Source organism: Schistocerca nitens, chromosome 4 (genome assembly GCF_023898315.1).
Source record: "Schistocerca nitens isolate TAMUIC-IGC-003100 chromosome 4, iqSchNite1.1, whole genome shotgun sequence".
Classification (NCBI taxonomy): Eukaryota; Metazoa; Arthropoda; class Insecta; order Orthoptera; family Acrididae; genus Schistocerca; species Schistocerca nitens.
The window spans coordinates 225,620,342-225,637,713 of record NC_064617.1 but is presented as its reverse complement, the minus strand read 5'-3'; the positions used below and the strand labels follow the sequence as shown (position 1 = coordinate 225,637,713).

The 17,372-nt window shown below is 43.6% G+C and overlaps 1 protein-coding gene across 1 annotated transcript in view; it reads right to left on the bottom strand.

Moving 5' to 3' along the window:
- LOC126253194 (vigilin) overlaps positions 1-17,372 on the bottom strand; it is a 104,158-nt gene that overhangs the window by 41,807 nt on the left and 44,979 nt on the right. The window contains exon 15 of the mRNA XM_049954360.1: positions 16,876-17,011. Coding sequence (XP_049810317.1) covers positions 16,876-17,011 — 136 coding nt within the window. The remainder of the gene's footprint in view (positions 1-16,875; positions 17,012-17,372) is intronic.

The following is a 17,372-nucleotide window of genomic DNA, read 5'->3' as shown; positions in this document are numbered from 1 at the left end:
ATGTTGGAACACTTGAGGCAATACTGACCTTACGACTTATCTTCGAAGAAAGATTAAGGAAAGGCAAACCTACGTTTCTAGCATTTGTAGGTTGACTGGAATACTCTCTTTCAAATTCTAAAGGAGGCAGGGGTAAAATACAGGGAGCGAAAGGCTATTAACAATTTGTACAGGAACCAGATGGCAGTTATAAGAGTCTAGGGGCATGAAAGGGAAGCAGTGGTTCGGAAGGGAGTGAGACAGGGTTGTAGCCTCTCCACGATGGTATTCAATCTGTATATTGAGCAAGCAGTAAACGAAACAAAAGAAAAATTTGGAGTAGGTATTAAAATCCATGGAGAAGAAATAAAAACTTGGAGGTTTGCCGATGACATTGTAATTCTGTCAGAGACAGCAAAGGACTTGGAAGAGCAGTTGAATAGAATGTACAGTGTCTTGAAAGGAGGATATAAGATGAACATCAACAAAAGCAAAACGAGGATAATGGAATGTAATCAAATTAAATCGGGTGATGCTGAGGGGATTAGATTAGGAAATGAGACACTTAAAGTAGTAAAGGAGTTTTGCTATTTGGGGAGCAAAATAACTGATGATGGTCTAAGAAGAGAGGATATAAAATGTAGACTGGCAATGGGAAGGAAAGGGTTTCTGAAGAAGAGAAATTTGTTAACAACGAGTATAGATTTAAGTGTCAGGAAGTCATTTCTGAAAGTATTTGTATGGAGTGTAGCCTTGTATGGAAGTGAAACATGGACGATAAATAGTTTAGACAAGAAAAGAATAGAAGCTTTCGAAATGTGGTGCTACAGAAGAATGCTGAAGATTAGATGGGTAGATCACATAACTAATGAGGTGGTATTGAGTAGAATTGGGGAGAAGAGAAGTTTGTTGCACAACTTGACTAGAAGAAGGGACCGGTTGGTAGGACATGTTTTGAGGCATCAAGGAATCACAAATTTAGCATTGGAGGGCAGCGTGGAGGGTAAAAATCGTAGAGGGAGACCAAGAGATGAATACACTAAGCAGATTCAGAAGGGTGTAGGTTGCAGTAGGTACTGGGAGATGAAGCTTGCACAGGATAGAGTAGCATGGAGAGCAGCATCAAACTATTCTCAAGACTGAAGACCACAACAACAACAATACTATATCCTTTGGAGGTTACAATGTTCCCTTTCATTTAAGCCTGTTTATCTATATTGGATCTATGCTAACTGGTCAATCTATCTTTTTGATCCTGGACCAATCTGGCAAAGATCTTGAGCCAATTCAGTTCTAAACTACTGGTTCATTGGCATGTCTGAAGTAGTTCTTTCAGTGAGTATCCTCCTGCAGAAAATCCAAAACCTACTTACATTAATCAGACGGAAAAACAAATGTAAATACCATTGTTGTACCTAATCTTTATATGACATCTGCCAATGTTGCTATCTAATAAATCTACATTTCCCATATGAGAGTTGTAAACAGAAACAATAGAAGGGCATGGTACTAATCTTTTTTCTCCTGTTTCTATCAAACCTTTTCACTCCATATTTTGGTAACTCACTGACAAAAGTAGAGAGAGAACAGAAAACAGTATTGTCTTCATGCAAAATGGACAAAATGTCCACTTTGTCAACAGTAGTAATGTAATTCTCAAAATATCCACATATTACTTTCTTCAACTCCTCTTCGTTTTGAAATTTACTGTTTGGTATTCCATTTGTAGTAAACAAAACTAACTATGTTTTTACCCTCAGTCATGAAAAGAGCAATGGAGCAATGCGCAAACATTAAATTTTGTTTCAAAATGGGTGAGTGTGCCACAGAGACTTTTTAAGTGATACAGTTTGTTTATAGTAGTGAAGCAATGAGTCGTAAAAACAGTTTTAAGTGGTATACAACATTTCGTGATGGCAAAGAGAGCATTCAAGATGATATACTTCCAAAAGCGTCAATGACAGTTCAAGTTGAAATGATCGTGGTGCATCTACCAGGAGCTCACTGGAGGAGCTCACTAGAATTCCTAAAGCAACTGTGTATTGCACTGTAGTTGAAAATTTGGGGAAAAAGAAGCTCTTTTGTCGCTTCGTGCCCCACTCACTCACGGACAATCAAAAACATTGCAGAGTGGAACACTGCAGAGAAATGAAACAGTCGCCCAATGGGGACCCAGACCTCTTGTCATGCATCGTAAAAGGTGATGAAATGTGATGTTTTCAGTACAAGCCACTTACAAACCACCAGAGCTCAATATGGAAAGGTCCAGAATCCCCAGAACTGTAAAAAGCACAAATGCAGGAAAGTCATGTTAAGACACTGCTCACAGTTTTCTTTGATTCCAAAGGAATTCACTCCAGAAGGTCAGATGGTGATTGCACATTATTATTCGAGTGTTCTAACTCGTTTATGGACGAGGACTGTTCAGGTGAGATTCAAATACCGTAACCAAGGAGCATGGTGTTTGTTGTACGACAATGCTCTGGTGCACAAAAGCAAGATTGTATGCCATTTCTTGGCTCAAATAAGTATCACTGCACTTGACCACCCTCCTTATTCCCAGATTTGGCTCCATGTGACCTCTGGCTATTTCCCAAACTGAAAATGGTGATGAGATGACAGTGTTTCAACACAATTTCCGATATCCAGAAGCTCACAACGACAGACCTGAAGGCAATTCCAATTGTTGACTATCAGAATTGTTTTGAATAATTGTTCTCATGCTCCCAATTGTGTACTGACTCACAAGGGGACTATTTTGAATAAAAAAAGGCATGTACACTTCAAACAACCAACATCTTGTATTTCTGTGGGACAGACTGTGTATGAGTAGCCCCTCTAGGCTCACTATCATTATCTGCAGATTCCAGATCATTTAGTTTTAGTAGGATATTCATCCAAATCATCAAAATCTAAGCCATCTTCACTGTCAGATGGACATTGTAGGGCTTTAAGTTCTTCATAAAACATCACTTTGCATCGTCCTTTTTCAAAACACGAGTAACTTCATTACAAAACTCTAACTAGCATAAGAAACTACAACAAATCAGAATGAAAGAAACACTAATCTTTCACCATTTGAGTGTGGATAGGAGCAGTACTATGCGCTATTACACATATACAAACAAAATTTGTTTAGTACTTGTGCATTTATTAGCAGAAACACAAGCTGAACTGAGCGTTATATTCTCCAAAGATTATAGAAGCACTATACATTTTTTACATTCACATATTCCTGCTTACAACTATCAACAACACCAACAAAGAAAAGATCAGTGTGTGCCAGACTGACAGTGCTACACAGTGTAGCATCATATGCTCAGCAGCTCATTCTAATGGTAGATTCTTTTCAATTACGTTCATAAAGCAACATTGTCCATCTGCAAGGCACTTTCCAGTGCTAAATTTCTAGAACAATGATGAAATTAGAATCAAACCCTTGCTTTGAACATCTGCAATGCAGCACAGTGAAGAGTTAAGATCAACTGCAACCTTTCTACCTTGCAATATAAGAAATTTCCAAGGAAAGGTGTGGGGGAAAGGACAGTGGCCAGGAGTGCAACACAAAACTAGATACTTTAATTAGGCAGCCAAGACAACCAACATTGGTATTTTTACAAGTCTGTACATTTAATCTGTAATTCCCATAAAAAAAAATATTGCTAATATTTTGCTTCCTCCTGTTATATACATGAAATTAGTGTGAAGCTCATACCACATTCCAACATTGCATTTAAATAAAACAGAAAAAACATTTTTTTTTTCAAAAACTAGTACATTGTGTGCCATAATATGACTAATCAACAGTAGGGAGGAAACACAACATCAGGAACCAATCCCTGAAACTGCAAATGCTCTGTACAGTACTTAAAAAAAAATGATCATCACAATTCTAGTCACTGGATGGATGTCTACTGCACAAAAAATTTTGTTTCCCTCAAAAGGGAGAAAAAGAGACAGCAGCACTCATTTCTGGGACATCCAACAGGACAACAACATCTGAGGAGGAGGACGAGGAAATTAATGCTTAATGTCCTGTCGGCAACAAGGTCATTAGAGACAGAGCACAAGCTCGGATTAGGGAAGGGTGGAGAAGGAAAGCGGCTGTGCCCTTTATAATGAACCAACCCAGCATTTGCCTTAAGCAATTTAGGGAAATCATGGGAAAGCTAAATCAGGATCACTGGACAGGTTTGAATAGTTGTCCTCCGGGATGAGAGTCCAGTGTGCTAACCACTACGCTCCCCCATTCAACCAACGTTTGGACCTGCAGTATGCAAGAGATAAGGAATATAAGATTACTTCTTCATACACTGGGAAAGGAAATTGATCTTGGTAAACAAACCATGGGTATTTTCATCAGGATTTAGTTGCTTCCCACACATTCCACATACATCCTGGACAGCCAAATAAATATGCAGACAATGCTGTGACAATACATACTTTATTCTAAATACATGGTTCACTCTAAGAAAATGGAATTCCAGTTCCATGATTGAAGATGTTGGTAACTGCGCTCTAACTACTTGAAAAATTCGCATTTGCAATAAATGGAAATATTATGAGGGCTATCCAGAAAGTATATTTGAAAGTACAGATAGAAATGTTTTATTCATTTGAAAGTGACACTTAAATACTACTTTTCAACATAGTGACCACACAAATTTAGGCACTTACAATAGCAGTGAACAAGCTTTGAATTTCTACTGTTATAAAATTTTGCCGCCTGAGGCTTCTACCAGTTGGTCACACCCTCCCACAGTTCCATGTGATTGTCAAAACATTGTGTTGTGCACCAGGTCTTTGAACAAGTCGTGACCCACAATGCTTGGTCATCCACATCGCTCTTCGTCGTTAACTTTAGTTCAGCCACTTTTACACCTATTGCACCATTAGCACATTTCACCTTCCGTGATTATGTTCTTTCTGTACACTTCACACAGTTGCCAATAAATTTCAGTCAGGTTATGGTTTCTTGCCAACAAAAACCTGGTTAAAAGACTGCAGTTCACAACTCACAGGAGTTTCAATTCCAGCACACATTTAAAACTTTTGCAGTGAAATAATGGGAAATGACATGAATTTCACACTAGCAAGGCTGATGTCAACTGAACTGACATACACTCAAGACAACAATATGACCACACCAACCCTGGACATTGTTGTTGCAGGCAAAAACAATCACTTTCTTGATAGCCCTCATAAATGCAAATTTTGTCTCAAAATGTAAAAACATGAAATTACCTAACAAATGCTACTTCATACCAAACTTTATCCAAATGGACCATGTTATCAGAGATTGTCTGAAATAGCTTGATTTTCTGCATACAAATATCAAACACCCTGCAGGAGAAAAAAATTTCTGCACCCTTTTAGAGTCTCCCAATTAACTTGATATTTATTGCTGCAATGGTGCATATGGAGTACATGAAATGATTACATTTACAGATCAATAATACATGTAGGGTACCATGTATGCTGAAATGCCCATATTTGGTGGTGTAGCCTCCACGGGCAGCAATGCAGGTGCCAATTCTTGTATGCAGCCAATCTTATAGACAGTGACTAGTGTTCTGGGATACATTATTTCATATCTGCTCGACCTGTTCATGTAGTTCTGTAAAAATTGCTGGTTGATGATTAGCACGAGTCACTTCTCATGCCATCATATCTCACCTATGCTCAAATGGAGACAAGTCCGGAGATTGTACTGGCCAGGGAAGTTGCTGCACATCTTGCAGAGCACATTTTTTTTTTGGGGCGCAAAACTGCTATGGTCATTAGTGCTCGGTCCGTGACTTAGGAAACAGTAAAAAACCGAAAATGGAACCCAGCAGCAATGGGAACGAAAGTCATAAAATTGGAGAAACTAAAAGCAGAAGGAAGGCTTAAAAATCCACTACAGAAAAGGGTTGGTTGTCCCCAAAAAAAGCTTCAAATGACTGACGTCATTTCACTGGCACTAATAAACTCGATAACGCGATCGGCCGAGCGCGTGTCATCTGCTCAAATGGACGATATATCAGGCGACAGCTGTAGACGGGCGCGTAACGGAGTAAAATAGGGGCACTCAATTAAAAGGTGTCTTACCGTCCACAGCTGAGAGCAGTGGGGACAGAGTGGGGGAGGATCGCCGCTTAAAAGATGTCGATGGCTAAAAAGACAGTGCCCTATCTGGAGTCTAGTTAAAATTACCTCCTCCCGACGACGTGTTCGGGAGGAAAAGATCCAAGCACAAGGAAGAGCTTTCACGTCCCGCAATTTATTATGGGGAAGTGTTGACCAATGTGCATGCCATAAAAAACCAACACGACGACATAAAACGCTCCATAGATCGGCGAAGGGAATCGATTGAATAGCTGGCCGAAGAAGAGAGACGGCAGCCTTGGCTGCTATATCGGTCGCCTCATTCCCACAGATACCAACGTGTCCCGGGAGCCAGAGGAACGCCACCGAGACGCCCCCCAGGTGGAGCAAGCAGACAGTACTGAATCCGGTGGACCAGAGGGTGCACAGGGTACAGAGCTTGGAGACTGAGGAGAGAGCTGAGAGAATCCGAGCAGATAACGTACTGTATCCGCTGATGGCGGCGGATGTAGTGGACAGCCTGGAGAACAGCGTAAAGCTCCGCAGTATAAACCGATCACTGGTCGGGAAGCCGAAAGTGATTTGGGGTGTCGCCAACAATATAGGCACTCCCTACACCTAACGATGTTTTCGAGCCATCGGTGTAAATAAATGTGGCTTCCGTCATTTGTGCACGTAGAGCAGCAAATGCCCGACGATAAACAAGTGAAGGGGTACCATCCTTGGGAAATCGACAAAGGTCACGGAGCAGGCAGATCCGGGGATGGAGCCAAGGCGGTGCTGTACCCCAAGTTGTCAAGAAGGTTTTAGGAAAGCGGAAGGAAAGAGAATGGAGCAGTTTATGGAAGCGGACTCCCGGTGGTAGTAGGGAGGAAGGGTGGCCTGCATACCCTACATCCAAGAAGGCGTCGAAAAAAAGGTCATGGGCTGGATTAGCAGGCATGGAAGACAGATGGCTAGCATAACGACTCAGAAAGACTGCTCACCGATTGGACAGCGGAGGTTCAGCAGTCTCAGCATAAAGGCTTTCCACAGGGCTGGTGTAAAACGCTCCAGACACTAAACGTAATCCACGGTGGTGGATAGAGTCGAGACGCCGAAGAATAGACGGCCGAGCAGAGGAGTAGACTATGCTTCCATAGTCCAATTTCGAGCGCACTAAGGCGCGATACAGGCGGAGAAGGACCACTCGGTCCGCTCCCCAGGAGGTACCATTCAGGACACGGAGGGTGTTGAGGGATCGCAGACAGCGAGCCGAAAGATAGGAAACGTGGGAGGACCAGCACAGTTTTCTGTCAAACATAAGACCCAAGAATTTAGCGACATCTGAAAACGGAAGGTTGACAGGTCCTAGATGTAAGAAGGGTGGAAGAAACTCCTTATGTCGCCAAAAATTAACACAAACGGTCTTACTGGGAGAAAAACGGAAGCCGGTTTCGATGCTCCAAGAGTGGAGGCGATCGAAACATCCTTGAAGACGTCGTTCAAGAAGGCTGGTCCGTTGAGAGCTGTAGTAGATCGCAAAATCGTTCACAAAAGGGGGGCCCCGAGACATCAGGAAGGAGACAATCAATAATTGGATTTATGGCAATGGCAAACATTACAACACTCAGCACGGAGCCCTGGGGTACCCCGTTTTCTTGGAAGAAGGTACGGGAGAGAGTAGTGTTCACCCGCACCCTAAAGGTGCGCTCTGCCATAAATTCGCGAAGAAAAAGGGGCAGCCGACCTCGAAAGCCCCAAGAGAACAGTGTGCGGAGGATGCCTGTCCTCCAACAGGTATCGTATGCTCTCTCCAGATCAAAAAATATTGCTACCGTTTGGCGTTTCCGGAGAAAATAGTTCATGATATAAGTGGAGAGAGAAACTAAATGGTCAACTGCAGAACGATGCTTTCGTAATCCGCATTGGGCAGGTGTTAAAAGACTGCGGGATTCCAGCCACCAAGCTAAACGGTAATTCACCATACGCTCCAAAACCTTACAGACACTACTCGTGAGAGAAATGGGGCGATAGCTAGAGGGGAGATGTTTGTCCTTTCCAGGTTTCGGAACAGGAACGACGATAGCTTCCTGCCATCGTCTGGGAAAAGTACTGTCGGTCCAAATTCAATTATAAAGGCGAAGGAGGTAACGCAGACTATGGGTTGATAAATGCAGCAACATTTGGACGTGGATACCATCCGGTCCTGGGGCGGAGGAGCGAGAAGAAGAGAGTGCATGTTGGAGTTCCCAAATGGAGAAAACAGTATTGTAGCTTTCGCGATTTTGAGAGGAGAAAGCAGAATGTCACACTTCCGCTGCACGTATCTTCAGGAGAAACGCTGGCGGGTAATTTGAAGAGCTCGAAATCTCAGCAAAGTGCTGACCCAATGAGTTAGAAATTGAAACAGGGTCCACTAATGTATCATGCACGACAGTGAGCCCAGAGACCGGGGAGAAACTAGGCACGCCTGAGAACCGTCGAAGCAGACTCAAACTTCCGAGGAGGGAGGAATTTCCAGCTTGCCTTCTTGCTATCGCGGATGACGCGACGGCATCGTGCACGGAACTGCTTATAGTGGATACAGTTGGCCAAAGTAGGATGGTGGCGGAAAACGCGAAGAGCACGTTGCCGCTCACGTACTGCGTCACGGCATGCCTCGTTCCACCAAGGAACTGGGGGGCGCCGGGGCAATTCGGAGGTGCGTGGTATTGAACGTTCCGCAGCTGTAAGAATAACGTCGGTAATATGTGTGACCTCATCGTCGACGCTGAGAAAGTGACGGTCATCGAATGTCACTAGAGACGAAAAAAGTGTCCAATCGGCTTGGGCAAACTTCCAGTGTCGCGGGCGCATATATGGCAGTTGAGGCTGCAGTCTAAGGACACATGGGAAGTGGTCACTCGAGTGTGTATCATCAAGGGCGAACCATTTGAAGCGCCGAGCTAGCAGAACAGTACAGACCGAAAGGTCCAAATGAGATAAATTTGTCGTGGAGGCCGACAAAAATGCGGGGACCCCAGTGTTGAGGCAAACTAGATCCGCTTGGTGGAAGACGTCTAGCAATAGTGAGCCACGTAGACAAGGATGTGGAGATCCCCAAAGCGGGTGGTGGGCATTGAAGTCCCCAACCAGCAAATAGGGGGTTGGAAGCTGACCAAGAAGATGAAGGAGATCAGCTCGTGCCATTGGTGTGGACGATGGAATGTATACAGTACAAAGAGAGGACGTGTATCCAGAAAGGGAAAGACGGACGGTGACAGCTTGGAAGGAAGTGTTTAAGTGGATTGGGTGATAATGGAGAGTATCATGGAGAAGAATCATGAGTCCTCCATGGGCTGGAGTGCCTTCAACAGAGGGGAGATCATATCGGACGGACTGAAAATGAGGGAGAACAAAGCGGTCATGGGGACGCAGCTTTGTTTCCTGAAGACAGAAGATGACCGGCGAGTAGGATCATAAGAGGATCGACAATTCATCTCGATTGGCTCGAATGCCGCGGATATTCCAGTGGATAATGGACATAGGGTGAACAGAAAATGGAGGAATGTGACCAAAGTTGCTGTCAACTCAACGACTGCTCAGAGCTTGCGACTGACAGCATGGAATGGCATTCAGCTGAAGGCAGAAGATCCTGATCCATAGGTTGTTCAGGAGCAGCTCCTGCCACCAGCGATCGGCCGGTTGATCGGCCGCCAGCAGTGCGCCTCGGCGACACAGAAGACGGCCGAGGGCGATTTCCGCCAGGTGATGCTGTAGATGGGACACGCCTTGGCGGAGAAGGAAATGAACTGTGTTTCTTTGTAGCCTTCTTGGAAATATGATGTTTAGAAGGAGGAGGAACTGATGGTTGTGAAGTTGGGGTACGTAAAAAAATCTTCACGAGTATGCTCTTTTTTCAAAGTCTTGGTGTCTGACTTTTGGGCTCGAGATTTAGCAGAACCCGATGAAGGGTGAGCCATAGAGTGGGCAGGCGAAAATGGTGAGGTTGAACGGGCAATCTCTGCGCTGGCCTATCTGACGACCGTGGCACTAAAGGTGAGATCACAAGTCTGCGTGGCTGCCTCCTTTGTTGGCCAAGGAGAAGCAAGGACAGTGCTCTATTTTCCTGTCTGAGGCATGGTGGGCTGTCGACTGGCAAATAATTTTCGAGCAGCAAAGGTCGACACCTTTTCCTTCACTCTGATTTCCTGGATGAACTTTTCGTCCTTAAAAACGGGGCAGTCTCGAGAGGAAGCAGCGTGGTCACCCATACAGTTGATGCAGCGAGGGGATGGAGGTGGACAAGCACCCTCATGGGCATCCTTGCCACACGTAACACATTTGGCCGGATTGGAACAGGACTGGCTGGTGTGATTGAACCGCTGACACCGATAGCAACGCGTAGGGTTTGGGACGTAAGGGCGAACGGAAATTATCTCATAGCCTGCTTTGATTTTCGATGGGAGTTGAACTTTGTCAAATGTCAAGAAGACAGTGCGGGTTGGAATGATGTTCGTGTCAACCCTTTTCGTAACTCTATGAACAGCCGTTACGCCCTGGTCAGACAGGTAGTGCTGAATTTCTTCGTCAGACAGTCCATCGAGGGAGCGTGTATAAACGACTCCATGCGAGGAATTTAAGGTACGGTGCGGTTCCACCCGGACAGGGAAGGTGTGTAGTAGTGACGTACGCATCATTTTTGTGCCTGGAGGGCACTGACTGTTTCTAACAACAGGGTGCCATTCCGTAATCTGGAACAAGACTTTACAGGACCTGCAATTGCGTCGACACCTTTCTGAATAATGAAAGGGTTGACCGTGGAGAAGTCGTGACCTTCGTCAGACCGAGAAACAACAAGGAACTGTGGCAACAATGGAAGAACTGTCTGTGGCTGAGACTCAGTGAACTTACGTTTGTGAGCAGACATAGTGGAAGGTGAGGAAACCATTGCGGAAGAATCCCCCATGATTACCGGCGTCTCCGATGGCGCGCTCCTCCCTTGTGGGGGCCCTCTCTGAGGGCACTCCCGCCTTAGGTCATTGTTCACACCTCAGGTCACACCTCCCGACAAACGGACGGAGGGACCAATCGGCACTTTCGGAAGGTATCAGCTCGGGTAATCACCCCTCCCTGGGCCTGGCCGTTACCAGGGGGTACGTACGTGTCCTACCTGTCTACCCGGGGCGGGGAATTACGCGTTACCCCATCACCGGTTACGCACAAAAATGCGTGGGTCGGCCTTCAGACACGCACAGGGAGGAAGAAAGAGAAAGGGAAAAACAAAGAAAGAGAAAGAGGAGAGGTCTCAAACGCCGCAGCAGAGAAAAGGGTAAAGAGAAGAGGTAAGGAAAAGAGACGGACAAAGGAAGGATGAAGACATACAAGCAGAGAAGGTGAAGAATGCGGTACATTTATGAGCGTCCGTCTCCGGACGTAGGCACAAACCATACTCCCAGAGGGGGAGAAAGGGAGGAAAGAGCCAGAGGTGAGGGGAGGAGGGGCGAAGATGGGGGACAGGGAAGGATGCGGAAAAGGAAGGTATGCAGCCCGGAAAGGAAGGAGGGCCACATTAGCTCGGGGTCCCGTGCTCGCTACGCACGTATCCACAAAAGAGTTGTGGACCCCCTGGGGGGGGGGGAGCATTATTCTGTTGGAACAACACATTACCTTTGTAAGAATGGCAAAGGAATGAGTCTAACAACATTCTGGACATATCAAGTGCTGGTTAGCATACCCTCCTGGAATATCAAATGTTAATCAGATTTGGCACCCCAGCCCGTAAGGCTGGAGGTGTGGCCTGTGCGTCCTGGATGAAAGCACACTATGAGACAGCATTAAGTAGATTCACATCGTACATGCAAACTATTATCACTTGTGTGCAAGAAAATCTGCTTTCACCGCTGAGGACCAAGGCGTGCCATTCCATTTCCCAAGTGACCCTCCAATGGCACCACTCGAACCGTACACGTCAAAGTTTTGGCATGAGTGGAAGACTGGCTAGAGGTGTATGTGCCTGTAGTACCACTGCTAATAACCAGTTTGCAACAGCTTGTGTTGACACATTGAATCTGAAACCCTCTTATCTGTGCTGTGGTAGCGGCACAATCTTCCACTGCTGCCCTCACAATAAAGACAATCCCAGTGGTCATCTGTGCTGCGTGGACATCCTGAATCTCATCTACAGGCGTGACAATGTTCATATGACCACTGATACCACAATCGATATACAAGTGACAAGCGCATACGACTTGCACGACAATTGTCCGAAAGGACCCTTACATACCAGTTAGGCCACCATTTGACCCCTTCCACACTCATTCAGTTGGAAGTACAAAGCACGTATGTGTCTCCGTGGCATTGTTGCCTGCTTGCTTCATATTTTTGCATAACACTGAGCTTTCTGGCTGTGAGCATTCCCTATTAAAGGGTAGACACAGATGGCATTCCGGTAGTCATACCAGATTGCTATCTGTAGGTGGACAACACTGAAACCATTATCAGTACACCTACTATCCGCTAGGTGGCATGTCCAATCATCGAATCAAAACTGAGGTTGAATTTTCAGATGTACTAAAATATTTCCAGCAGTATGTAACCCATTTCCAGTTACTTGTACTGCACACCATATGGCAAAGGCTAATTTGGGGAGAGAATATGCTTAGGAACATGTCTGCAAAATATAAATGCAATGATGTATAAGTGCACTTTATGCTCTGGCACCATACCAGTTGGGGGCAGATTACTCATCTGTATAAGATACACACCACGTAATGCCATGTAGGATTCTGCTGTGGAGCCTTGCATCCTAAAACAAAAACACACATGCCTGGTTGCTGAACTTCAAAAGTCAGTATAATGCAGAAACTTTAATGTGACAATTTTAGGTGGTGAGCATTTTGAAATGTGGCCATGTTTATTACTGGTAGAGGCAGTGCCTGATCTTCCTCGTTTACAATACTGCCAATCTCAGCAACCAATTGGGCGGTAGACTTCACCAAATGCATTGTAGTGTGCACTGCTCATTGTTTCCTTTTCTTATTTTGAAATGAGTGAGGAGACTAATTCCATTCCATTACGGAGTTCAGTTACGACCCTTACACCACCAGAAGGCAACGAGGATCCCTTTGACCATGTTTATTTCTGCTTTTGGAGAAAAACAAAACATGGGTGCATGCTGGATACCCTGTGACAAGGATGCGAGGCTTGTTTCCCCACACCATTCCTCTCCTGGTCATAATTCTAGTTTTTTTGTTATCGTTACTGCCAACTACCAGTTTATAGTGAGTGCACTCTTCACAGCAGCGACTAGAAAACAAAACTTGTGAACATAATACTATCAAGCCAAAAGTCTTCCCCTCAAGTGCAAATAAAGTTATTTTCTATGCCAAGTACGTTTTCAGTTCTCTCTGTAGTGTCGTTAAGTATGTGTTGCACGGTTATGAATGCCCACTAAAGGTTGAAGTCAATATTCTATAGATTCTGTAATAATTTGGGTGAGAAAAGAAAAATAATGTCGAAAAACACCTTGAATTAGAGAAGTACTACATTCATGGGGACAGAAAATGCTGCTTCTCAATAGGAACAACATTTGTTGAAAGCTTAAATACAGCAAAGAGAAGAAAACAAGAAATGACCAGTTTGGGAACAAAAGTAAGTGTTGAAGTATTCTTTTGCACCAACATTCCAATGAAAAAGCTCCCCAATCAATACTTCTATTTAACTGTCAATTTCAAAGTACTAAGGCTTTATCTTCGAGCACGTTAGTTTGACAATCTTTTAAATTTGTAGTTCTAGTCATTTATAAACAAAAATTTACCTGCGAAATTCGCCGAAAATACATGCTACATTTTCTGTATTGGACTCCACTCTTGCATCCCCTTACAAGGGAACCTCCCCATCACACCCCCTCATATTTAGTTATAAGTTGGCACAGTGGATAGGCCTTGAAAAACTGAACACAGATCAATCGAGAAAACAGGAAGAAGTTGTGTGGAACTATGAAAAAATAAGCAAAATATACAAACTGAATAGTCCATGCACAACATAGGCAACATTTAGGATAATGTAAAAACACGAGCACCGTGGTCCCGTGGTTAGCGTGAGCAGCTGCGGAACGAGAGGTCCTTGGTTAGTCTTCCCTCGAGTGAAAAGTTTAATTTTTTATTTTCAGACAATTATCAAAGTTCAGGCACTCACACATAATCAACACGCTCTCCAAAATTCCAGGACATGTTCAGATTTGGTTGGACATATGCAGGATTTGACGGTCTACACACTGAAAAATTTGAAAACGTTAAAAACATATGTTTTGACAGAGCCCAGGGAAAACTGTGCGACTGTGAAACTGTTGCATTCATTTGTTGCAGTTTATGTGACAAACTGTCATGTTTTCATCACTTTTTTGGGAGTGGTTATCACATCAACAAGAAAACCTAAATCGGGCAAAGTAGAAGAATCTTTTTACCCATTCGCCAAGTGTACAAGTTAGGTGGGTCGACAATATATTCCTGTCATGCGACTCTCTTGCCGTCACCAGTGTCGTATAGAATGTATCAGACGTGTTTTCCTGTGGAGGAATTGGTTGACCTATGACCTTACGATTAAATGCTTTCGTCTCCATTGGAGAGGCACGTCCTTTTGTCTACTAATCGCACGGTTTTGCGGTGCGGTCACAAAACACTACACTTATTACAGTGAGCAGAGACGTCAATGAACGAACGGACAGATCATAACTTTGCGAAAATAAAGACAGTAAACTTTTCACTCGAGGGAAGACTTGAACCAAGGACCTGTCGCTCCGCAGCTGCTCACACTAACCACAGGACCACGGCGCTCCTGAACGCACACTCTTCTTGATGTTGTCTATTTTGCGCATGGACTACTCAGTTTGTATATTTTGCTTCTTTTTTCATAATTCCACACAACTTCTTCCTGTTTTCTCGATTGATCTGTGTTCAGTTTTTCAAGGCCTATCCACTGTGCCAACTTATAACTAAATATGAGGGGGGTGTGATGGGGAGGTTCCCTTGTTAGTATGCATTGCTGGTACAATAACCAGCCAGTGTTGCATCGCTGAAGTCTTGGAGCCTGTTGTCCTCCCGTAACATCATAGCTTCGCAACAGCCAAACAGGATGACGCATGGGCACACAGGACACGCAATGTTCAAGACTTCATCACCTATCAGATTGCACTGCTGCCTTGGCCTCACTGTTCTCCAAATCTTTCATCTATTGAGAATGTCTGATGATTATGGAATGACTGGCCCGGGATACGCAACCTGCTGCTACACCAGATCAACTCTGGCAATATGTGGAAGCAGCATTGTCTGATTACCACTCGCATACCACACATCCTGAGTCTCTGACTCAATGCAGAGGCTTGTAACAGGTGTTATAGCCGGCAATGGCAGCAACACTCGATACTAATTTCATCACCTTCCTCACTTCACACGGGGCTGTATTTCAAATCATGTGAGATCTTTGTACAACATATTGTCTCCCAAATCTATTTTGAGTTGCATTTTGAATGGCCAAAGGTATATAATTGCTTCTGTACTTCCTCATAATTATCACTCACACAATCAAATCATCAGCAAATAACACTTCAGTCAGCCTGTCTGTCTTGTCATTACATTGTCCATCATCAATATGAATAGTAAAGGAGATTGTCTGAAACAAGGAAGTGCACTGCCATGTTGTTCTCTATTCTCTCTCCCTCTCCTTTTATCTTCAGCACAGTTTGCCTCTACCTTTCTTTTTAGCATCTCCCAAACTTTACTTCTGGAGGTGATGATATATGCTTCCTCTAAATCCAGAAAGGCTATCAGCAGATCTGTCCCATACTCAGCAGTTTTACTGCAAATATTCCTAGCCTGAAGCCATACAGTTTTTCTCTTGGCAGTTTTTCCACTGTTCTCCAGAATCGTCCAACAAGAATCACGATGAAGTCATCAGTTCCTTCCAAACAGCTTTCATAACACCATAAAGTCACTGTGCTGCCAGTTCTGATGCTCTGATCATTTCCACACATTTCTGTTTCTTATCATTCTATACAGTATTTTCTTTCTTCGTTATTATCCTGTTCGATTATCATGGTCCATTTTTTCATCCATTTTTCTTTTTCTTTACAATCACTTCTTGATGCTTCTCTTTCTCATTTTAACACTCTTCCTTTGGTTCTAATGTCCTTTGCTCAACCCATACTACAAACATCTTATTCTTCTCCAATAACTATGGCATGAAATAAACAATAAAATGTTAAAAAACACTGAAAATCAATGTAATCATTTCACTCAGACAATGGAGGAGAAGCAAACGGCCAGTAGTTGGACAAGAGATCAAAAGTGGAATTCATGCTGTAGTTTTGTCTTGTAATTAATACCTAGATCCTAACATGATTGACACCATGTTACCTATCATAGCAACAATCACCAGAATGTTGCTACATTATATATTTTTTGTTTACCACTGCCACATAATTCTGCTATTTCAGGTGCTGCTACAAGAGTGAGGTGCAGATTATGCTTCTTACCAGGAAAATACTTGCAATCCATTTTCATTGTGAGCTCTTTTTACTCAGAAAAGATGTTCAGTGCACAGAAGAGACTGGCAGCAAAAGCACATAAAAAAAGTTATAAGGGTGTTACTACAACAGAGAGGTCTAAATATTCCACAATAATAAGGAGCATGTGAAATTACTGTGTACATAGCTGCCAGTTACCCTCATCACAGCCATAATGCACACACAAAGAAATGGAAAAACAACACTGTCACTCCTTTCTGCACCCAAGTGTCAAGTTACCTTTGTTCTGATCTAGGGAAAGACAGTATCATCATGCAACTCACCTTGGTTATCACGGTCTGGGAACTTAATCTGGACATCATGCTCTGATGTAATATACTGGACCTTGCGTCCTTTAGCACCCATTACTGTACGATGGTGTTTCTGAGGTATGACACATTCAATTGTCACTCTAGATTCCTGTTTTTAAAGAGATAAGCAAATGTAGTCAATTACAATCACTTTTCAAATGAATTACATTTAAAAATCAGAGAGGAAAACTGAGTCCAAATTGGTTTATATAAGCAATTTAAAAAATACCCAGATCACAATAACAAAACTACTGACATCTAGCTTTCACAGAGCTGCTACAACAGCAGCCAAACAGTGTGCATGGCCGCACCTCCTGTTCCGTTCATTGTTGCCAAATATATCTGCTACTGCAAGTAGCGGCTACTGTAGCCAGTTGCAAGCAATGCTCACGGCCAGTAACGCAAACAGTTGGGGTCAGTTTCTGTGAGGCGTGTTTATTTTGCACTACATAATATCTGAAGCTTATAGT